The sequence below is a fragment of the Salvelinus alpinus genome, chromosome 21 (assembly GCF_045679555.1).
Source record: "Salvelinus alpinus chromosome 21, SLU_Salpinus.1, whole genome shotgun sequence".
Taxonomy (NCBI): Eukaryota; Metazoa; Chordata; class Actinopteri; order Salmoniformes; family Salmonidae; genus Salvelinus; species Salvelinus alpinus.
The window spans coordinates 30,307,160-30,331,315 of NC_092106.1; the positions used below are offsets into that span (position 1 = coordinate 30,307,160).

The window sequence follows — 24,156 nt, forward strand, 5'->3', positions numbered from 1 at the left end:
CTAGGTTGGCGACTAGTGAGGGGACTAGTGGTTTCTCTTGCTAGGTTGGGGGCTAGTGAGGGGTTTAGTGGTTCCTCTTGCTAGGTTGGGGACTAGTGAGGGGACTAGTGGTTCCTCTTGCTAGGTTAGGGACTAGTGAGGGGACTAGTGGTTCCTCTTGCTGGGTTGGGGACTAGTGAGGGGACTAGTGGTTCCTCTTGCTGGGTTGGGGACTAGTGAGGGGACTAGTGGTTCCTCTTGCTAGGTTGGGGACTAGTGAGGGGACTAGTGGTTCCTCTTGCTATGTTAGGGACTCGTGAGGGGACTAGTGGTTTATCTTGCTGGGTTGGGGACTAGTGAGGGGACTTGTGGTTTCTCTTGCTGGGTTGGTTGTTCTCTCTCTCTCTCTCTCTCTCTCTCTCTCTCTCTCTCTCTCTCGCTCTCCCTCTCTTTCTCTCTCGCTCTCCTTCACACCACCCACTATGCTTTGATTTCACCACAGGGGACAGAGCGGACCAGGAGTGTGTGTGTGTGTGTGTGTGTGTGTGTGTGTGTGTGTGTGTGTGTGTGTGTGTGTGTGTGTGTGTGTGTGTGTGTGTGTGTGTGTGTGTGTGTGTGTGTGTGTGTGTGTGCCTGTGCGTCATTAGACATTGTTATGTGAGCTAAGTGTAGGTCGTGTTGTTTTTCATTGTGCTGTTACATAATTTCTCATTTACATGTAGATTATACAAAGTTACAACATGTAGTTACACAATGTGCAGGTGTGTACACACAAACACACTGACAGCAGTTGGCACAAAAATGACAACGTAGACCAGGTTTCTATGCAGGATGCTCTGTCACCTCTCCTGTTCATCTATCATTAAAGGCCTGTTAGAGTATGGCTTACATTCAATATAACCTGAAGCATTGTATATGTTCTGTTTCTGTTAACTAATGATCAACCACCCACACTCTAATGATCAACCACCCACACTCTAATGATCAACCACCCACACTCTAATGATCACACCTCTTAAGACCGGTTTCCATTTGTACTGAAGTCAACCCAGGATGGGCTGGCCTTGGTTGGCTAGCTCGAATTGGGTTTCCACTGCTTCCAGAAATTAGAAATTATGTAATGTTGCTAGGTAGCTGTGACTGTGCAGCTGGCTTCGCTAATGTTGCTAGCTAGCTAGCAAGATGTTAACTAACTAACGTTACTCGATACTCCTGCCACTGCCAGCCAGACCCAGAGCCATGTATTTAGCAAATAATTTTAGCTTGCTAACATTAGCTTGCTAAACAGTTAGCGTCATCACTAGCATAACAGGCTAGCTAGCTAATTCTTACCTAGATTGTCATGGCATATGTTATTAACTGTCAGTTGTGGCTGCTTTGTGTGATGTATTGTTGTCTCTACCTTCTTGCCCTTTGTGCTGTTGTCTGTGCCCAATAATGTTTGTACCATGTTGTGCTGCTACTATGTTGTGTTGCTACCATGTTGTTGTTATGTTGTGTTGCTACCATGCTGTGTTGTTGTGTGTTGCTGCCTTGCTATGTTGTTGTTTTAGGTCTCTCTTTATGTAGTGTTGTGTTGTCTCTCTTGTTGTGATGTGTCACGATCGTGTGGAGGAGAGACGGACCAAAACGCAGCATGTGGAAAATAAGCCATCTTCTTTTATTTTTACTACGAAGATGAACATGAAACGAAACACTATTACAAACTATACAAAAACAACAAACGACCGTGAAGCTATAAACGTAGTGCACACACACAGGCTACAAACGTTCAACATAGACAATTCCCCACAACCAGCTAAAGCCTATGGTTGCCTTAAATATGGCTCCCAATCAGAGACAACAATAACCAGCTGTCTCTAATTGAGACCCAATTCAGGCAACCATAGACTTTCCTAGATACCTACACTCAACCATAGACACAGCTAGACTACTTTACTAAACATAAACCCAACTACTCTAATAAACCCCCTAAACCTTACAACCACCCTAGACACTACAAAAACCACATACATTCCCCATGTCACACCCTGACCTAACCAAAATAATTAAGAAAACAAAGAATACTAAGGCCAGGGCGTGACATAACCCCCCCCTTAAGGTGCGAACTCCGGGCGCACCAGCACAAAGTCTAGGGGAGGGTCTGGGTGGGCGTCCGTCCACGGCGGCGGCTCCGGCACTGGTCGTGGTCCCCACCCCACCATAGTCACTACCCGCTTTCGTAGCCTCCTCCAAATGGCCACCCTCCACATTAACCCCACTGGATTAAGGGGCAGCACCGGACTAAGGGGCAGCACCGGACTAAGGGGCAGCACCGGACTAAGGGGCAGCACCAGGATAAGGGGCAGCACCAGGATAAGGGGCAGCACCAGGATAAGGGGCAGCACCAGGATAAGGGGCAGCACCAGGATAAGGGGCAGCACCAGGATAAGGGGCAGCTCCGGACTGAGGGACGGCAGCTCCGGACTGAGGGACGGATCCTGGCTGGATGACGGCTCTGGCGGATCCTGGCTGGACGGCTCTGGCGGATCCTGGCTGGACGGCTCTGGCGGATCCTGGCTGGACGGCTCATGGCTGGCTGACGGATCTGGCTGCTCATGGCTGGCTGACGGATCTGGCTGCTCATGGCTGGCTGACGGATCTGGCTGCTCATGGCTGGCTGACGGATCTGGCTGCTCATGGCTGGCTGACGGATCTGGCTGCTCATAGCTGGCTGACGGATCTGGCTGCTCATGGCTGGCTGACGGAGCTGGCTGCTCATGGCTGGCTGACGGAGCTGGCTGCTCATGGCTCGCTGACGGCTCTGGCTGCTCATGGCTCGCTGACGGCTCTGGCTGATCCGTTCTGGCGGAAGGCTCTGGCTGATCCGGTCTGGCGGAAGGCTCTGGCTGATCCGGTCTGGCGGAAGGCTCTGGCTGATCCGGTCTGGCGGAAGGCTCTGGCTGATCCGGTCTGGCGGAAGGCTCTGGCTGATCCGGTCTGGCGGAAGGCTCTGGCTGCTCCTGTCTGGCGGACGGCTCTGGCTGCTCCTGTCTGGCGGACGGCTCTAGCGGCTCATGGCAGACGGGCGGCTTTGCAGGCTCAATACAGACGGGCAGTTCATGCGGCGCTTGGCAGACGGACAGTTCAGACGGCGTTGGGCAGACGGGCAGTTCAGGCGCCGTTGGGCAGACGGGCAGTTCAGGCGCCGCTTGGCAGACGGGCAGTTCAGGCGCCGCTTGGCAGACGGGCAGTTCAGGCGCCGCTTGGCAGGCGGGCAGTTCAGGCGCCGCTTGGCAGACGGGCAGTTCAGGCGCCGCTTGGCAGACGGGCAGTTCAGGCGCCGCTTGGCAGACGGGCAGTTCAGGCGCCGTTGGGCAGACGGCAGACTCTGGCCGGCTGAGACGCACTGTAGGCCTGGTGCGTGGTGCCGGAACTGGAGGTACCGGGCTAGGGACACGCACCTTCAGGCTAGTGCGGGGAACAACAACAGGGCACACTGGACTCTCAAGGCGTACTATAGGCCTGATGTGTGGTACCGGCACTGGTGGTACCGGGCTGAGGGCACGCACAACAGGGCGAGTACGGGGAGAAGGAACAGTGCGTACAGGGCTCTGGAGACGCACAGGAGGCTTGGTGCGTGGTACCGGAACTGGTGGTACCGGACTGGAGACACGCACCACAGGGAGAGTGCGTGGAGGAGGAACAGGGCTCTGGAGACGCACTGGAAGCCTGGTGCGTGGTGTCAGCACTGGTGGTACTGGGCTGGGAATACACACCACAGGGCTAGTGCGGGGAGCAGGGACAGGGCACACTGAGTTCTCAAGGCGCACTATAGGACTGGTGCGTGGTACCGGAACTGGTGGTACCGGGCTGAGGGCACGCACCTCAGGACGAGTGCGGGGAGAAGGATCAGTGCGTACAGGGCTCTGGAGACGCACAGGAGGCTTGGTGCGTGGTGCCGAGACTGGAGGCACTGGGCTGGAGACACGCACCACAGGGAGAGTGCGTGGAGGAGGAACAGGGCTCTGGAGACGCACTGGAAGCCTGGTGCGTGGTACCGGAACTGGTGGTACCGGACTGGAGACACGCACCACAGGGCTAGTGCGAGGAGCAGTAACAGGACGCACAGGACTCTGGAGACGCACAGGAGGCTTTGTGCGTGCTGTAGGCACTGTCTTAACCAGACGGCTAGCACGCTCCTCAGGACGAGTATGGAGAGCTGTTCCCGGTGACATTAACTCACCAACACGTTCATTCGGACGAATGCCGTGCCTCATGCACCAAACCAGTACATCCCTCATAACTCTCCCCTCCAATTTCTCCATTAACTCCTTTACTGTCTCTGCGTCACTCACCTCCAAATCCGCCCTCACCGGCTCCTTACGGTAAGCAGGAGGAGTTGGCTCACGTCTCCCGACTGACCCAACTAAACTACCCGAGAGCCTCCCCCCCAAGAAATTTTTGGGTTTGACTTACGGGCTTCCAGCCTTGTTTCCTTGCTGCCTCCTCATATCTCCGCCTCTCTGCTTTCGCTGCCTCCAGCTCAGCTTTGGGGCGGTTATATTCTCCTGGTACTTCGCGGTCCAGAATTTCCTCCCAATTCCAATAGTCCTGTGTAGGTGGGTCCTGTTGTTGTTGCACACGCTGCTTGATCCGATGGGGGTGGGGAATTCTGTCACGATCGTGTGGAGGAGAGACGGACCAAAACGCAGCATGTGGAAAATAAGCCATCTTCTTTTATTTTTACTACGAAGATGAACATGAAACGAAACACTATTACAAACTATACAAAAACAACAAACGACCGTGAAGCTATAAACGTAGTGCACGCACGCACGCACGCACGCACGCACACACACACACACACACACACACACACACACACACACACACACACACACACACACACACACACACACACACACACACACACACACACACACACCCACACACACACACACACACACACACACACACACACACACACACACACACACACACACACACACACACACACACACACACACACACACACACACACACACACACACACACACACAGGCTACAAACGTTCAACATAGACAATTCCCCACAACCAGCTAAAGCCTATGGTTGCCTTAAATATGGCTCCCAATCAGAGACAACAATAACCAGCTGTCTCTAATTGAGACCCAATTCAGGCAACCATAGACTTTCCTAGATACCTACACTCAACCATAGACACAGCTAGACTACTTTACTAAACATAAACCCAACTACTCTAATAAACCCCCTAAACCTTACAACTACCCTAGACACTACAAAAACCACATACATTCCCCATGTCACACCCTGACCTAACCAAAATAATTAAGAAAACAAAGAATACTAAGGCCAGGGCGTGACATGATGTGTGTTTTGTCCTATATTTATATTGTATTTATTTTTTTATTTTTAATCCAAGACCCCCGTTCCCGCAGGAGGCCTTTTGCCTTTTGGTAGGCCATCATTGTAAATAAGAATTTGTTCTTAATTGACTTGCCTAGTTAAATAAAGGTTAAATAAAATAAAAGCTAGCTAACCAAGCGAACAGATGACAGGTTTGATAGGATGTTGCTAGCTAGCTAGCTAGCCTTCAATACAACCTGGCCAGCTAAAATTCCTGCTAGCTAATGTTAGCTAGCCAGCTTGTTTCAACTCTAGGGTTTTAGCGTGGGTTTCTGTATAAGCACTTTGTGACATCTGATGTAAAAAGAGCTTTATAAATGCATTTGATTGATTGAATTGGTAGCTAATGTTAGGTAGCAAGCATTCGATGGCTGACTGTTCTCATAAAAGTTTGTGTAGTGCATTAATGAATTATGGATCCAGCTATGTTGGTAATTCGTGTCATGTCTGACTACTGCAGTAGTCAGACATGCTAGCTAACAGCAACAAGCCCAGATGAGCTAGCTGGCAGTTGCACAGTAACTGCGTCACCAGCCCGGATTCTAATCGAGCTGGTACCAGTTGTGAAAATGGGCTGCGCTGGCCCGGGTTTCCCCCGACCTAGTTCGTATTTGAGTCAACTCTAATTTGGCCCTAATTTTAAGTGCCAGTGGAAACGGGGCTTTAGTCTGAACACTGGAAGCATCTACCTGAGAGAGAGGTGTTACTTGTCATTTTTTACAAAACATAAAACCATTCTAGGATTTTATAATAGCATGGTAAATATGTGTGTGGTTGTGTTGTTCCTGTTGCTGGTGGAGGGCTGAAGAGCACTCCCCCTCTATCTCGCTCTCTCTCTCTCTTTCTTGCTCTCTCGCTCTCTCTCTCGCTCTTTCTTTTTCTCTTTCTCTCTTTCAATTTCGGTCTTGCTTTTTCTCTTTTTCTCTACCCCTCTCTCTACCTCTCTCTCTCTCTCTCTCTCTACCCCTCTCTCTACCTCTCTCTCTCTCTCTCTACCCCTCTCTCTACCTCTCTCTCTCTCTCTCTCTGTACCCCTCTCTCTACCTCTCTCTCTCTCTTCCTCTCTACCCCTCTTGCTCTCTCTGACCCGCTCTCTCTCTACTCCTCTCACGCTCTCTCTCTCCTTCACATCATCCACTATGCTTCGATTTCACCACTGCGGATCAGGTGTGTGTGTGAGCACTAACTACATTTGAGGCAGGGAGTTGAGTAAGATGAAGAGGGGAAATTAAATGAAAGAGTGCATGAAGTGTGGCCCCCAAGCTGTTTGTGTTCCTATTCATTCTGGTACCCATCCCACTTCCCACACAAACACACATTCAACCATAGGAATGCTTGTGTAACACTTGGGAAACACACATTCACTAACACACACTATGAGAAAAGCAGTGTCATGTTGGGGCATGAATCTCCTTCTCTCACTCAGTCTTGCACTCCCTCTCTTCTCTCTGCCCTTTTGACAAATCCATCTCCAGCTTTTGAGTGGTATTTCATTTCAAATCAAATGAAATCAAATTGTATGTCTCACATACTGTAACGTCTGGAGAGTGATGGGTGTGGATTCAGACGCAGAGAGCAGAAGGTAGAACGGGAAAAACGCTTTAATGTCCTTTCGTAAAGTAACTAGTCACAAACATGGGTGAAGCCCAAAACACAAGTGCAACAAACCCAAAACCATAGTTACAAAAATACCGGACAGCGAAAACCCAAAAGAACACAAACACCACATACGTCAAAATAACAACAAGCCCGCACAAACACCAGCGGGCTAAACTAACTTAAATAACACCCATCCCAAAACCCCAACAAGGAACAGGTGAAAACAATTAGACAAAAACAAACGAAAAGGAAAAAGGGATCGGTGGCAGCTAGTAGACCGGCGATGACGACCGCCGAGCGCCACCCGAACAGGAAGGGGAGCCACCTTCGGTGGTATTCGTGACACATACACATATTTAGCAGATGTTATTGCGGTCGTAGCAAAATGCTTGTGTTCCTAGCTCCAACAATGCAGTAATATCTAACAATGCACAACAATACACACAAATCTAAAGTAAAGTAATGGAGTTAAGAAATATATAAATATTAGGACGAGCAATGTCAGAGTGGTATTGATTACAATACAGTAGTAGAATAGAATACAGTATATACATATGAAATGAGTAAGGCAGTATGTAAACATTATCAAATCAAATCAAACTTTATTTGTCACATGCGCCTAATATAACAAGTGTAGACCTTACTGTGAAATGCTTACTTACAAGCTCTTAACCAACAGTGCAGTTCAAGAAGAGTTATATTTACCAAATAAACTAAAGTTAAAAAAAAAGAAAAAAAGTAACACAATAAAATAGCAATAGCAAGGCGATATACAGGGGTACCTGTACCAAGTCAGTGTGCGGGGGTACAGGTTAGTTGAGGTAATTTGTACATGTAGGTAGGGGTGAAGTGACTATGCATAGATAATAAATAGCGAATAGCAATAGTGTACAAAACAAATGGGGGGGGGTCAATGTAAATAGTCCGGTGGCCATTTGATTAATTGTTCGGCAGTCTTGGCTTGGGGGTAGAAGCTGTTATGGAGCCTTTTGGACTTGGCGCTCCGGTAACGCTTGCCGTGCGGTAGCAGAGAAAACAGTCTATGACTTGGGTGACTGGAGTCTCTGACAATTTTATGGGCTTATTATATAGGTCCTGGATGGCAGGAAGCTTGGCCCCAGTGATGTACTGGGCCGTATGCACTACCCTCTGTAGTGCCTTACGGTCAGATGCCGTGCAGTTGCCATACCAGACGGTGATGCAACCGGTCAGGATGCTCTCGATGGTGCAGCTGTAGAAGTATCTGGGGACCCATGCCAAGTCTTTTCAGTCTTTTGAGGGGGAAAAGGTTTTGTTGTGCCCTCTTCACGACTGGCTTGGTGTGTTTGGACCATGATAGTTTGTTGGTGATGTGGACTCCAAGGAACGTGAAACTCTCGACCCGCTCCACTACAGCCCCGTCGATGTTAATGGGGGCCTGTTCGGCCCGCCTTTTCCTTTAGTCCACGATCAGCTCCTTTGTCTTGCTCACATTGAGGGAGAGGTTGTTGTCCAGGGAACCACACTGCCAGTTCTGTGACCTCCTCCCTATAGGCTGTCTCATCGTTGTTGGTGATCAGGCCTACCACTGTTGTGTCGTCAGCAAACTTAATGATGGTGTTAGAGTTGTGTTTGGAGTACAGGAGGGGACTAAGTACTCACCCCTGAGGGGCCCCAGTGTTGAGGATCAGCGCGGTAGACGTGTTGCTGCCTACCCTTACCACCTGGGGTCAGCCCGTCAGGAATTCCAGGATCTAGTTGCAGAGGGAGGTGTTTAGTCCCAGGGTCCTTAGCTTAGAGATGAGCTTCGTGGGTACTTTGGTGTTGAATGCTGAGCTGTAGTCAATGAACAGCTTTCTCACATAGGTGTTGCTTTTGTCCAGGTGGGAAAGGGCAGTGTGGAGTGAGATTGCGTCATCTGTGGATCTGTTGGGGCGGTATGCGAATTGGAGTGGGTCTAGGGTATCCGGGAGGATGCTGTTGATGTGAGCCATGACCTGCCTTTCAAAGCACTTCATGGCTACCGACGTGAGTGCTACCGGGCGGTAATTGTTTAGGCAGGTTACCTTCGCTTCCTTGGGCACAGGGACTATGGGGGTCTGCTTGAAACATGTAGGTATTACAGACTTGGTCAGGGAGAGGTTGAAAATGTCAGTGAAGACACTTGCCACTGGGCAGCTCGCGTCTGGGTTTCCCTTTGTAGTCCGTAATAGTTTTCAAGCCCTGCCACATCCGATGAGCATCAGAGCCGGTGTAGTAGGAGTCAATCTTAATCCTGTATTGACGTTTTGCTTGTTTGATGGTTGGTCTGAGGGCATAGCGGGATTTCTTATAAGCATCCGGATTAGTGTCCCGCTCCTTGAAGCGGCAGCTCTAGCCTTTAGCTCGACGCAGATGTTGCCTGTAATCCATGGTTTCTGGTTGGGATATGTATGTACTAGAGGTCGACCGATTATGATTTTTCAACGCCGATACCGATTATTGGAGGACCAAAAAAAACGATACTGATTAATCGGCCGATTTAAAAAAAAATGTATTTGTAATAATGACAATTACAACAATACTGAATGAACACTTATTTTAACTTAATATAATACATCAATAAAAATCTATTTAGCCTCAAATAAATAATGAAACATTTGGTTTAAATAATGCAAAAACAAAGTGTTGGAGAAGAAAGTAAAAGTGCAATATGTGCCATGTAAAAAAGCTAACGTTTAAGTTCCTTGCTCAGAACATGAGAACATATGAAAGTTGGTGGTTCCTTTTAACATGAGACTTCAATATTCCAAGGTAAGAGGTTTTAGGTTGTAGTTAATATAGTTTTTATAGGACTATTTCTCTCTATACCATTTGTATTTCATATACCTTTGACTATTGGATGTTCTTATAGGCACTTTAGTATTGCCAGTGTAACACTATAGCTTCCGTCCCTCTCCTCGCCCCTACCTGGGCTCGAACCAGGAACACATCGACAACAGCCACCCTCGAAGCATAGTTACCCATCGCTCCACAAAAGCCGCGGCCCTTGCAGAGCAAGGGGAACAACTACTCCAAGTCTCAGAGCGAGTGACGTCACCGATTGAAACGCTATTAGTGCGCACCCCGCTAACTAGCTAGCCATTTCACATCGGTTACACCAGCCTAATCTCGGGAGTTTATAGGCTTGAAGTCATAAACAGTGCAATGCTTGAAGCACAGGGAAGAGCTGCTGGCAAAACGCACGAAAGTGCTGTTTGAATGAATGCTTACGAGCCTGCTGCTGCCTACCATCGCTCAGTCAGACTGCTCTATCAAATATCAAATCATAGACTTAATTATAACACACAGAAATACGAGCCTTTGGTCATTAATATGGTCGAATCTGGAAACTGTAATTTCGAAAACAAAACGTTTATTCTTTCAGTGAAATACGGAACCGTTCGGTATTTTATCTAATCGGTGGCATCCCTAAGTCTAAATATTCCTGTTACATTGTACAACCTTCAATGTTATGTCATAATTACGTAAAATTCGGGCAAATTAGTTCGCAATGAGCCAGGCGGCCCAAACTGTTGCATATATACCCTGACTCTGCGTGGAATGAACGCAAGAGAAGTGACACAATTTCATCTGGTTAATATTGCCTGCTAACCTGGATTTCTTTTAGCTAAATATGCAGGTTTAAAAATATATACTTCTGTGTATTGATTTTAAGAAAGGCATGATTGTTTATGGTTAGGTACAGTCGTGCAACGATTGTGCTTTTTTCGCAAATGCGCTTTTGTTAAATCATCCCCCTGTGTTTCATCGATTATATGCAACGCAGGACACGCTAGATAAATTAGTAATATAATCAACCATGTGTAGTTAACTAGTGATTATGATTGATTGATTGTTTTTTATAAGATAAGTTTAATGCTAGCTAGCAACTTACCATGGCTACTTACTGCATTCGCGTAACAGGCAGGCTCCTCGTGGAGTGCAATGAGAGGCAGGTGGTTAGAGCGTTGGACTAGTTAACTGTAAGGTTGCAAGATTGAATCGCGGAGCTGACAAGGTAAAAATCTGTTGTTCTGCCCCTGAACAAGGCAGTTAACCCACCATTCCTAGGCCGTCATTGAAAATAAGAATGTGTTCTTAACTGACTTGCCTAAATAAATAAAGGTGTCAAAAAATACAGATTTCTGATTGTTATGAAAACTTGAAATCGGCCCTGATTAATCGGCCATTCCGATTAATCGGTCGACCTCTAGTATGTACGGTCACTGTAGGGACAACGTCGTCGATACACTTATTGATGAAGCCGATGACTGAGGTGGTAAACACCTCAATGCCATTGGATGAATCCCGGAACTTATTCCAGTCTATTCATTGCAAAACAGTCCTGTAGCGTAGCATCCGCGTCATCTTACCACTAAAGTGACTGGTGTTCCATTATTAAAGTGACCAGTGATTCCATGTCTATGTATATAGGGAAGCAGCTTCTAAGGAGCAGGGTTGCGTAACTGTGTGGTAGCCGGCTAGTGATGGCTATTTAACAGTCTGATGGCCTTGAGATGGAAGCTGTTTTTCAGTCTCTCGGTCCCAACGTTGATGCACCTGTACTGACCTTGCCTTCTGGATGGTAGCGGGGTGAACAGGCTGTGGCTCGGGTGGTTGATGTCCTTGATGATATTTTTGGCCTTCCTGTGACATTGGGTGCTGTAGGTGTCCTTGAGGGCAGGCAGTGTGCCCCCGGTGATGCGTTGGGCAGACCGCACCACCCTCTGCGGTTGCGGGCAATGCAGTTGCTGTATCAGGTGGTGATACAGCCCGACATGATTCTCTCAACTGTGCATCTGTAAAAATCTGAGGGTTTTAGGGGCCATCCCAAATTTCTTCAGCCTCCTGAGGTGGAAAAGACGCTGTTGCGCCTTCTTCTCCACACTGTCTGTGTGGGTGGACAATTTCAGATCGTCAGTGATGTGTACGCTGAGGAACTTGAAGCTTTTCACCTGCGGTCCCGTCGATGTGGATAGGAGTGTGCTCTCTCTGCTGTTTCCTGAAGTCCACGATCAGCTACTTAATTTTGTTGACGTTGAGGGAGAGGTTATTTTCCCGAGGCACCACTCCGCCAGGGCCCTCACCTCCTCCCTGTAGGCCGTCTCATCATTGTTGGTAATCAGGCCTACAACTGTTGTGTCGTCTGCAAACTTGATGATTGAGTTGGAGGCATGAGTGGCCACGCAGTCATGGGTGAACAGGGAGTACAGGAGGGGGCTGAGCACACACCCTTATGAGGCCCCTGTGTTGAGGATCAGCAAAGTGGTGTTGTTTCCTACCTTCACCACCTGGGGGCGGCCCGTCAGGAAGTACAGGACCCAGTTGCACGGGGCGGGGTTCAGACCCAGGGCCCCGAGCTCAATGATGAGCTTGGAGGGTATTATGGTGTGGAAGGCTGAGCTATAGTCAATAAACAGCATTCTTACATAGGTATTCCTCTTGTCCAGATGGGATAGGGCAGTGTGTAGTGCGATGACAATTGCATCGACTGTGGATCTATTGGGGCGGTATGCAAATTGAAGTGGGACTAGGGTGTCAGGTAAGGTAGAGGTGATATGATCCTTAACTTCTTTGATATAGGGGGCAGCATTTTCACTTTTGGATGAATTGCGTGCCCATAGTGAACTGCCTCCTACTCTCTCCCAGATACTAATATATGCATATTATTATTACTATTGGATATAAAACACTCTGAAGTTTCGAAAACTGTTTGAATGATGTCTGTGAGTATAACAGAACTCATATGGCAGGCATAAACCTGAGAAAAAATCCAAACAGGAAGTGAGAATTCTGAGACTGGTCATTGTTAAACTCATCGCCTATTCAATTCCCTGTAATATATGGATCTGTTTGCACTTCCTACGCCTTCCACTGGATGTCAACAGTCTGTAGAACGCTGAATGAAGCCTATACTGTGATGTGGGACCGGATGGGAGGTGTTTGAGTCAGTAGTCTGGCAGATTGCCAGTTCTTGGTCATGCGCATTCCTCATGATATCGCCATGCGTTCCATTACTTATAGAGACTGAAAAGAATTCTCCGGTTGGAACCTTATTGGATATAAATGATAACAACATCCTGAAGATTGATTCTCTACTAAGTTTGACCAGTTTATTCGACTTGTAATATAACGTTTTGAAGATTTCGTCCGACTTTTGCCTGCATCTGCGCGAGCGTTTGGACACGTGTACTACACATGCTAGCAAAAGTAGCTGATTGGACATAAGTAATGGACATTATCGAACAAAACAACGATTTATTGTGGAACTAGGATTCCTGGCAGTGCATTCTGATGAACATAATCAAAGGTAAGGGAATATTTATGATGTAATTTCGTATTTCTGTTGATTGCAACATGGCGGAGAAATGTTGTTAAATCTGAGCGCTGTCTCAGATTATTGCATGGTGTGCTTTATACGTAAAGTTTTTTTTAAATCTGACACAGCGGTTGCATTAAGAACAAGTGTATCTTTAATTCTGTGTAAAACATGTATCTTTCATCAAAGTTTATGATGAGTATTTCTGTTATTTGACGTGGCTCTCTGCAATTACTCTGGATATTTTGGAGGCATTTCTGAACATGGCGCCAATGTAAACCGAGATTTGTGGATATAAATATACACATTATCGAACAAAACATAAATGTATTGTGTAACATGATGTCCTATGAGCGTCATCTGATGAAGATCATCAAAGGTTAGTGATTAATTTTATCTCTATTTCTGCTTTTTGTGACTACTATCTTTTGCTGGGAAAATGGCTGTGTTTTTCTGTGGCTATGTACTGAGCTAACATAATTGTTTGGTGTGCTTTCCCCGTAAATCCTTTTTGAAATCAGACATGTTGGCTGGATTCACAACATGTGTAGCTTTAATTTGGTGTCTTTCATGTGTGATTTCATGAAAGATTGATTTTTATAGTAATATATTTGAATTTGGCGAATTTGGACGCTACCGTCCCACCTATCCCAGAGAAGTTAACTAGCCTCTCAAAGCACTTCATGATGACAGAAGGGAGTGCTATGGGGCGATAGTCATTTAGTTCAGTTACCTTTGCTTTCTTGTGTACAGGAACAATGGTTGACACCTTGAAGCAAGTGGGGACAGCAGACTGGGCTAGGGAGACATTGAATATGTCCGTAAACACTTCAGCCAGCTGGACTGCACATGCTCTGAGGACGCGACTAGGGATGCAGCCCTGCGAGGGTTAATGCATTTAAATGTCTTACTCACGTCGGCCACAGAGAACGAGAGCCCACAGTCCTTGAGAGCGGGCGAAGAATGTGTTAAGCTTGTCTGGAAGCAAGACATCGTTGTCAGCGACGTGGCTGGTCTTCCCTTTGTAATCTGTGGTTGTCTGTAGATCCTGTCACATACGTCTCGTATCTGAGCCGTTGAATTGCGACTCCACTTTGTCTCTGTACTGACGTTTTTCCTGTTTGATTGCCTTACTGAATGCCTTACTGAATAACTACACTGTTTGAATTCAACCATATTCCCAGTCACCTTGCCATGGTTTAATGCGATGGTTCGTGCTTTCAGTTTTGCGCAAATGCTGCCGTCTATCCACGGTTTCTGTTTTGAGTAGGTTTTAATAGTCACAGTAGGAACAACATCCACTCTACACTTCCTTATGAACTCAGTCACCATGTCAATGTATACGTCAATATTATTCTCAGAGGCTACCCTGAACATATCCCAGTCCGGGTGATCAAAACAATCTTGAAGCATGGATTCTGATTGGTCAGACCAGCGTTGAATAGACCTCAGGCCAGGTACTTCCTTTTTGAATTTCTGCCTATAGGAAGGGATGAGCAAAATAAAGTGATGATCTGATTTGCCGAAGAGAGGACAATAATTTCCTTGTAGGTATCCCTGAAGTTGGAGTAGCAGTGGCTGAGTGTTTTAGCAGCGCGAGAACTACAGTACAGTCAATGTGTTGATAGAACTTCGGTAGCGTTTTCCTCAACTTTGCTTTGTTAAAATCCCCAGCTACAATATATGCGGCATCAGGATATGTGGTTTCCAGTTTGCACCAAGTCCAGTGGGCCATCGTGGTATTGGCTTGATGGGGAATATACATGGCTGTGACTGTAACCAAAGAGAATTCTCTTGGGAGGTAATACGGTCGGCATTTGATTGTGAGGTATTCTAGGTCGGGTGAACAAAGGACTTGAGTTTCTGTACATTATCACAATCACACCATGAGTAGTTAATCATGAAACATACCGCCTTTCTTCTTCTCTGAGAATTCTTTATTCCTGTCTGCGCAATGTTCTGAGAACCCAGCTGGCTGTATGGACGGGGACAGTATATCCGGAGAGAGCCATGATTCCATGATGCGGAGTATGTTACAGTCTCTGATGTCTCTCTGGAAGGAGATCCTCGCCCTGAGCTCGTCTACTTTATTTATTTACTTTATTGTCCAAAGACTGAACATTAGCGGGTAATATACGCCTCCTGAGTCGGACTAGAAGTCCACTCCGAATACCTCTTCTCCGCCGGCAGGCGTCTTGGAGCAGCCTCTGGGATAAGTTAAATTGCCCTGAGTGGTACAAACAAAGGATCCAATTCGGGAAAGTCGTAATCCTGGTCATAATGCTTGTGAGTTACCGACGCTCTGATATCCAAAAGTTTTTTCTGGCTGTATGTAATAACACAAACTTTCTGGGCTTTAATGTGAGAAATAAAACACAAAAAAACTAAATACTGAAACGTTGCTAGAATTAGAGCTGCCATGTCTGTCGGCGCCATCTAGCTGATTGGAGAGAGAGGTGAGGCAACAATTACATGCACATCACTTTTTCTCTCAGTGTGTGTGTGTGTGTGTGTGTGTGTGTGTGTGTGTGTGTGTGTGTGTGTGTGTGTGTGTGTGTGTGTGTGTGTGTGTGTGTGTGTGTGTGTGTGTGTGTGTGTGTGTGTGTGTGTGTGTGGCAATGTGCCTACAGTCCACTGTACTCTGAAGTTATGAGACAGATACAATAAGAGACAGGTTTCTGTTTGTTGGTTTCAGAACCATTGAAGTGCTCATTATATTAGGTCTGCTGTATAGGGGATTATTGTATTGGTTTAAAGCAGGGGTAGGCAACTAGATTCAAACGTCGGCCGATTTTTGTCGGAGCGGCTGGTTGGGGGGCCGGAACGTAATTATAATAATTTGTGCACTGCAAATTGACCACAACTAAGTCTAAAAAGGGATTGTATTTGAAAATAACAATAATTTCATACCTTATTTACATTGAGACACGATCACATGATTCCCTGGTTTAGAGCTACAGAGGGGGTTATTGTATTGGTGTACAGAAACCGGGCAGTACAGGTATATGGGTTTTAGATCTTGTAGTGGGACAGAGGGAAGGCCTGCGTCGGGGTTGGCACGGACAGAACTTGGCAGCGGAACCTAGTGTTGCTGTCGGAGGTTGGCACCCTCAGCCTGTCTGGCAGGAAGGAAACCTGTCTAGTGTACTGTGTGGCCAGGGTAGAGGGGTAGAACCACAAATATTCTGAGGCAGAACCTGCTCTCTCACACAGTCACCTCCTATACAGTACAACTATTACGTCCGGATGCAACCTCACCTCTGTAGCAATAAGTTCAGGACTGACTAGGATGTAGTTCCAAAGTCACCTCTGAAAGGACAGAGGAATTGACAGATTACATTTTTTGGGGGCTTAACTTTTCACTCCTATTTTCTAATAGTTATCACTCACTGACTGTATAGGTGGTGCTAATAACCACTCCCTCTCTTCCACTCCTCCCCTCGTCATCCCTCTCTCCTATCGTCCTTCAGGAAGTATAATATACGTGTGGAAGACATCATGATCAGGGATGTGACCTACATCACCCTCAACTGCTGCTACAGAGACCTGCATGATGTACTGCTGGCTGGACACCTAAAGACCCTGGCCCTGCTCGAGTCCAGTGGTGAGACAAACACATACTGATACTTTACAGACGCAGACACATACTCATACTTTACAGACGCAGACACACACTCATACTTTACAGACACAGACACATACTCATACTTTACAGGCGCAGACACATACTCATACTTTACAGGCGCAGACACATACTCATACTTTTCAAGTTATATATTCTTATACAGTATGCCAAGTCTGTTGTAATTGTGTAGCGATGCCAAAGAAATTAGCTGGGGCAATTATTTTAAACAAACAAACACACCCCCGCATACACACCCCGTCGTGTACACACACACACACACACATACACTCAAACTCAGACGCCTGGCTGTTGTTAGTTACATAACTTACCATGCAGAAACATGTGTTAGGAGTCCCCTGCAGTCTGCACATTAACTACTGTTCTAGAAGAGCTCTCTTTCTCCTCTCCTCCATCACATCTTCCCACTTTGTCCTCCCCCTCCTCTCTCATTCTAATCTCCTGGCCCCTCTCTCTCCATTTCTCTTCTTTTCCATCATCCCCCTTCTTTTTATCCTCATCTGTCTCTCCTCTGCCTTTCATCCCATCATATCTGTCCTCTCTTCATCACCCCATTCCCTTCTTTATGGCACTCTCATCTCATATTTCTCTCCATCCATCTCTCCCTTGCTTTCCATGCTCTCTCTCTCTCTCCCCCACCCCTCAGAGTCGATGATCCTGCTGGGTTCTATTGAGCGTGCCCAGCTCCAGGCCCTCCTGTCCCTACAGCTGGGCCGGCCACGGAGGCTGGAGTACCTGAGAGACCGAGCTACTGCTGAGAAGAAGCGCCTGTCGATGGTCTCCCATCCGGGCAGCGAGGACGGCTCCCAGAGGGTTAACCAGGAGGTCCGGTTCCAGGTAAGTACAGTCTTGACAACCCACACCGAGCTAAACGTTACACTCTTTGAGGTCAGTCATGTCTGGAGTCCTCAGTACCACACCAAGTTAACAGTACACACTATGAGGTCAGTCATGTCTGGAGTCCCCAGTACCACACCAAGCTAACAGTACACTCTTTGAGGTCAGTCATGTCTGGAGTCCCCAGTACCACACCAAGCTAACAGTACACATAACGCTGTATAAGTTTGGATTTTTACCCAAAACGTCTTGAAGACTGGATCAGTGGAGGAGGACAGGATACCAGGTCAGCTTAGAGACACAGGAGAACCAGAACTATAGCAAATACAGTGGTAGCTGGCTCCATCTGCTTCACTGGCTCCATTTGACAACCAATATGAGAGAAAAAATAAAATGATATAAAATCGTTCTAGTCCCATGGTTGATATGTGAGAAAAAAGGTTTAACAAGCCTTTATTGTCCCATCAATAATAGACAGAGTGAGCGAGAGGGAGTGAAAGAAGGAGAGAGAGACTGACAGAGAGAGAAACAGAAGGAGAAAGAGTGGGCTCCCGAGTGTCTCAGGGGTCTAAGGCACTGCATGTTAGTGCAAGAGTCCCTGGTTCGAATCTAGGCTCTATCACATCCTGCAATGATTGGGAGTCTCATAGGGCGGTGCACAATTGGCACAGCATCATCCAGGTTTGGCTGGGGTAGGCTGTCATTGTCAATAAGAATTTGTTCTTAAATGACTGAAAAACAGACAGAGGGACTGACAGAGAAGGAGAGTTAGAGAGAAACAAATGCTATTTGGCCCTAAATAGAGAGTACCCAGTAGCAGAACACCTGACCGCTGTGACACAAACGTAAGGAAAGCTTTGACTATGTACAGACTCAGTGAGCATAGCCTTGCTATTGAGAAAGGCAGCCGTAGGCAGACCTGGCTCTCAAGAGAAGACAGGCTATGTGCACACTGCCCACAAAATGAGGTGGAAACTGAGCTGCACCTCCTGCCAAATGTATAACCATATTAGAGACCCATATTTCCCTCAGGTTACACAGATCCACAAAGAATTTGAGAACAAACCCAATTTTGATAAACTCCCATGTTTACTGGGTGAAATACCACGGTGTGCCATCACAGCAGCAAGATTTGTGACCTATTGCCACAAGACTGTATGTAGACATTATGACATTTGAAATGTCTTTATTCTTTTGGAACTTCTGTGAGTGTAATGTTTACTGTTCATTTTTATTGTTTATTTCACTTTTATTCATTATCTACTTAACTTGCTTTGGCAATGTTAAAATATGTTTCCCATGCCAATAAAGCCCTTCAATTGAATTGAACAGAGCGAGAGGGCCCGACGGAGAGAGAGACAGTGACAAAGGAGAGTGAGAGGGACCGACGGAAAGAGAGACCGAGAAGGAGAGCGAGAGAGGGAGATGTGTCTTAGGAGGTGCAGTTGTGCTTGTGTGTGTGCGTGCATGGGGTTGTGCTTGTGTGTGTGTGTGTGTGCGTGCGTGCGTGCGTGTGTGTGTGTGTGTGTGTGTGTGTGTGTGTGTGTGTGTGTGTGTGTATGAGCACTGGCACACACAGCTGAAATTGGGGTTTTGTGGCTGCCAATGTCTAGCTTTATTTTGAGGGCTAGCACTGCTGTATTCAGAATACTGATCTGGTTCCTCCTCCCTGCGCCACTACTGAACCCCGCCCCAGGCTAGTGGAGTGATACTCAGCCATTCACAGCAGGCCCGGTGGGGGGGAAGAGGAGGAGAGGAAGGGCGGGGAAGAGGAGGAGAGGAAGGGAGGGGGTGGGGGGGAAGAGGAGGAGAGGAAGGGAGGGGGTGGGGGGGAAGAGGAGGAGAGGAAGGGAGGGAGGGATGGGGAAGAGGAGGAGAGGAAGGGAGGGGGTGGGGGGAAGAGGAGGAGAGGAAGGGAGGGGGTGGGGGGGAAACAAGCGTTTATTTCAGCTTTTCCCCCCAGGACTTCCCTCCAGCCAGCCAGGGTTTGGATATTCATCACACTCATTTAGCTCTCTCAGCGCTCTCTCTCTGTTTCTCTCTCTGTTTCTCTCTCTGTTTCTCTCTCTGTTTCTCTCTCAGAGCTCTCACTCTCTCTGTTTCTCTCTCTGTTTCTCTCTCTGTTTCTCTCTGTTTCTCTCTCTGTTTCTCTCTCTGTTTCTCTCTGTTTCTCTCTCTGTTTCTCTCTGTTTCTCTCTCTGTTTCTCTCTGTGTTTCTCTCTCTGTTTCTCTCTGTGTTTCTCTCTCTGTTTCTCTCTGTTTCTCTCTCTGTTTCTCTCTCTGTTTCTCTCTCTGTTTCTCTCTCTGCTTCTCTCTGTTTCTCTCTCTGTTTCTCTCTCTCTGTCTAAAAACAAAAAGAAAATTATAAAAGCATTGTAAGTTTTATTTTTCCAAGGTTGGTGTGAGAGAGGTGGAGGTGTTATCGATCAATAGTGACAAATGATAACTTAGATGGAAAGCTACTGAGGATGGTACTGAGGATGGTAGCTGACTCTATAGCCACTCCTATCTGTCATATCTGAGCCTAGAGGAAAGTCTTTGTCCTCAGGCCTGGAGGGAAGCCAAAATCATTCCACTACCCAAGAGTGGTAAAGTGGCCTTTGCTGGTTCTAACAGTAGACCTATCAGCTTGCTGCCAGCTCTTGGCAAACTGTTGGATTTTTCTTTTGACCAAATACAATGCTATTTTTCTGTAAACAAATTAACATTAGACTTTCAGCATGCTTATAGAGAAGGGCACTCAACATGTACTGCACTGACACAAATGACAGATGATTGGTTGAAAGAAAGTGATAAGAAGATTGTGGGAGCTGTACTGTTAGATTTCAGTGCAGCCTTTGATATTATTGACCATAACCTGTTGTTGAGAAAACATATGTGTTATGACTTTTCAACCTCTGTCATATCGTGGATTCAGAGCTATCTATCTAATAGAACTCAAAGGGTTTTCTTTAATGGAAGCTTCTCTAACGTCAAACATGTAAAGTGTGTTGTAGCGCAGGGCAGCTCAAGACCCTCTACTCTTTTCTATTTTACCAATAACCTGCCACTGGCATTAAACAAAGCATGTGTGTCCATGTATGCTGATGATTCAACCCTGTATGCGTCAGCAACCGCAGCTAATGAAGTCACTGAAACCCTTCACAAAGAGTTGCAGTCAGTTTTGGAATGGGTGGCCAGTAATAAACTGGTCCTGAACATCTCTAAAATTAAGAGCAATGTATTTGGTACAAATCATTTCCTAAGTTCTAGCTGAATCTGGTAATGAATTGTGCGGCTGTTGAGCAAGTTGAGGAGACTAAATTACTTGGTGTTACCTTAGATTGTAAACTGTCATGGTCAAAACATTGATTCAATGGTTGTAAAGATGGGGAGAGGTCTGTCCGTGATAACGAGATGCTCTGCATTTTTGACACGACACTCCACAAAGCAAGTCCTACAGGCTCTAGTTTGATCTTATCTTGATTATTGTCCAATCACATGGTCAAGTGCTGCTAAGAAATACTTAGTAAAGCTGCAGCTGGCCCAGAACAGAGCAGCATGTTGTGCTCTTTATTGTAATCAAAGCGCTAATATTAATACTATGCATGCCAGTCTCTCCTGGCTAAGAGTTTAGGAAAGACTGACTGTATCACTTCTTATTTTTATGAAAAAGATGAAGGTGTTGGAAATTCCAAATTGTTTGCATAGTCAACTGTCATACACATTTACAACAGCAGGCATGCCACCAGGGGTCTTTTCACAGTCCCCAGGTCCAGAACAAATTCAAGGAAACGTACAGTATTATACAGAGCCATGATTGCATGGAACTCTCTTCCATCTCATATAGCGCAAGTGAACAGCAAACATGGTTTCAAAAAACGAATAAAGCAACACACCTCATGGCACAACGTCTCTCCCCCACGTGACCTACTTGTTGTGTGTATGTACTGGACTACATGTTAATGTTTTTAAATGTATGTCAATTGTAAAGTCTTTTGTCTGTAATGTATTTTTCGTTATGTGTCAGACCCCAGTAAGACTAGCTGTCGCTTTTGGCGCCGGCTAATGGGGGTCGTAATAAAATAAAAAATAATCTAATAAATCTCTATCCTCATCTCCACTTTCTCCTACATCTTTTCAGCTCTGGTGTTTCCTCCGGTCTATTGACTTTTCTTCTCACATTTTCATTCTGTCTCCTTCTTTAGCTCTCTCCATATTCTCACAATCTCATCTCATTCTCTCCCTCTCTTGCTTTTTCTATTCCTCCCTCCATCAGGCTGTGTGTGTGGGGGGTTGTAATAGAGGTGGTAAGACAAGATAGAGAGCAACCCATTGGATTGATGAGTCAGGAGGAGAGTGAAAGACAATCAAATACAAAATTAGATATAAAGAGGGGTGGGGAAAGGCATAGGTGGAGAGATGAGGAGGAGGAAGAGAGGGGGTGGGGGGGGGTGAAGCACGTGTTGATGTCCAGAACTGCATGTGAGAGGGTTGGCTAGGGAGTTTGCCTATAAGTATACCTTGTTATTGGATCATTCTTACTTAGAACAGAGTGAAAAGAAACTCGCACTGTGGGACCATTTCCCCCAAACTAAACTACAGTGATGTGTGTGGAATGTGTAGAGGGGATGTACAGTAGGTACAACATGTACTGTACTATTGAATAAATGTATTCAGAGTGTATAGTAACGTGTGTGTGTGTGTGTGTGTGTGTGTGTGTGTGTGTGTGTGTGTGTGTGTGTGTGTGTGTGTGTGTGTGTGTGTGTGTGTGTGTGTGTGTGTGTGTGTGTGTGTGTGTGTAGATCTCGACAGAGGAGTCTACCTTCAGTCCCACCCCTACACCCTCTATGAAGCCACTGAAGCCGGCCCTGAAGAGACCCTCTGTGGTGGACCGCCCCACTGGGATACCCATACCCACAAGTAAGCACACACACACACACACACACACACACACACACACACACACACACACACACACACACACACACACACACACACACACACACACACACACACACACACACACACACACACACAAACCCTTAACCCCCTAGAGTTGATTGATGCATCGGTGCGTCAATCTAAGTAACATAGGAACATAGTAACATAGTAACATAGTAACATCAAAATGTGTCAGTTTAAGCTAGAGATATCTTTTTGCATTGGATGAGTCTCAATCCACCTCGTCTGCCGACATCGCACTTCCGCATCTACGGTGAAAGGTGGCAGAGCTAGAGCAGTGAAATTCGGTCTTCTCATGAAAACATCTGTAGCGTCCGAACTGTTTGACCTACAAAACTATTATGACCACTCTATGGAAAGGGGAGACTCTCACGAACACGAGGGTGGTATCCGCTCTACGACCCCCACAAGTGTCAGGGGACTCGTCTGAATTCGTTACAGTCGATGTGCCAGCCTCTGTTTGTAGCATCCGAACCGTTTGGCCTACAAACAAATGTGGAGAGGGGAGATTCTCACGAACATGATGATGTTCTCCGTTTAGCTCTACGACCCCTACAAGTGTCACGGGACTCGTCTGAAGGTAACCGAAACCGGTTGTAAAAAAATTCTGGAAAGATATAGTACCAGTCAAAAGTTTAGACACACCTACTCGTTCAAGGGTTTTTCTTTATTTTGAATATTTTCTACATTGTAGAATAATGGTGAAGACATCAAAACTATGAAATAACACATATGGAATCATGTAGTGACCAAAAAAGTGTTAAACCAATCAAAATATATTTTCTTGTTGAGATTTTTCAAAGTTGCCACCCTTTGCCCGGATGACAGCTTTGCAAGCCATTTGTGTGTTTCTCTGAGCTATAGTAGTAAAGGCCAAATTTTATACCTAAAGTGGTCCTAAAATTCAAAATCAAATTGCTAGCTGAATGATCCATTGTATGACCACCCCCACCCCCTCCGTCCCCCCGTACCCCCAAATGATTTTTTAAAATTATTAAACAACTAAGTACTTTTTGATTTACTTTGAGCTGCTTCAAATGGTCTCTCTCTTCTCTCTCTCTCTCTCTCTCTCTCTCTCTCTCTCTCTCTCTCTCTCTCTCTCTCTCTCTCTCTCTCTCTCTCTCAGGTCCACAGGACCACTCTAGCAGCACCTTAAAGAATCTCTTCTGTGTCAACCCTGAGACAGAAGGCCTGGAGGTGAGACACCTGTTTTAAAACACTCACACACACACACTCCCGTTACCTCCTCCTACAAACTCTTCCTATTCTCTCCTCCAAGATCAGAATCTCCCAACTCTCTCCTACACATAACCCATTCCTGCCCTGTCCTACTCTCCACTCTCTCTGAGTAACACCTCCACACCGCCACTTGGGTTGGGAGACTCAAGTGTCTGTTTCTGAGAGTGGTGGGGTGAGCGTTTGCCCA

The 24,156-nt window shown here is 46.4% G+C and overlaps 1 protein-coding gene across 6 annotated transcripts in view; it reads left to right on the forward strand.

Moving 5' to 3' along the window:
* The window catches only part of LOC139548212 (chloride channel protein 2-like), a 202,988-nt gene that overhangs the window by 159,205 nt on the left and 19,627 nt on the right, over positions 1–24,156 (forward strand). For all 6 annotated transcript variants that reach the window (XM_071357722.1, XM_071357723.1, XM_071357724.1 and 3 more), the window contains 4 exons: positions 16,777–16,910; positions 17,596–17,786; positions 22,571–22,688; positions 23,857–23,927. In XM_071357722.1, coding sequence (XP_071213823.1) covers positions 16,777–16,910; positions 17,596–17,786; positions 22,571–22,688; positions 23,857–23,927 — 514 coding nt within the window. The remainder of the gene's footprint in view (positions 1–16,776; positions 16,911–17,595; positions 17,787–22,570; positions 22,689–23,856; positions 23,928–24,156) is intronic.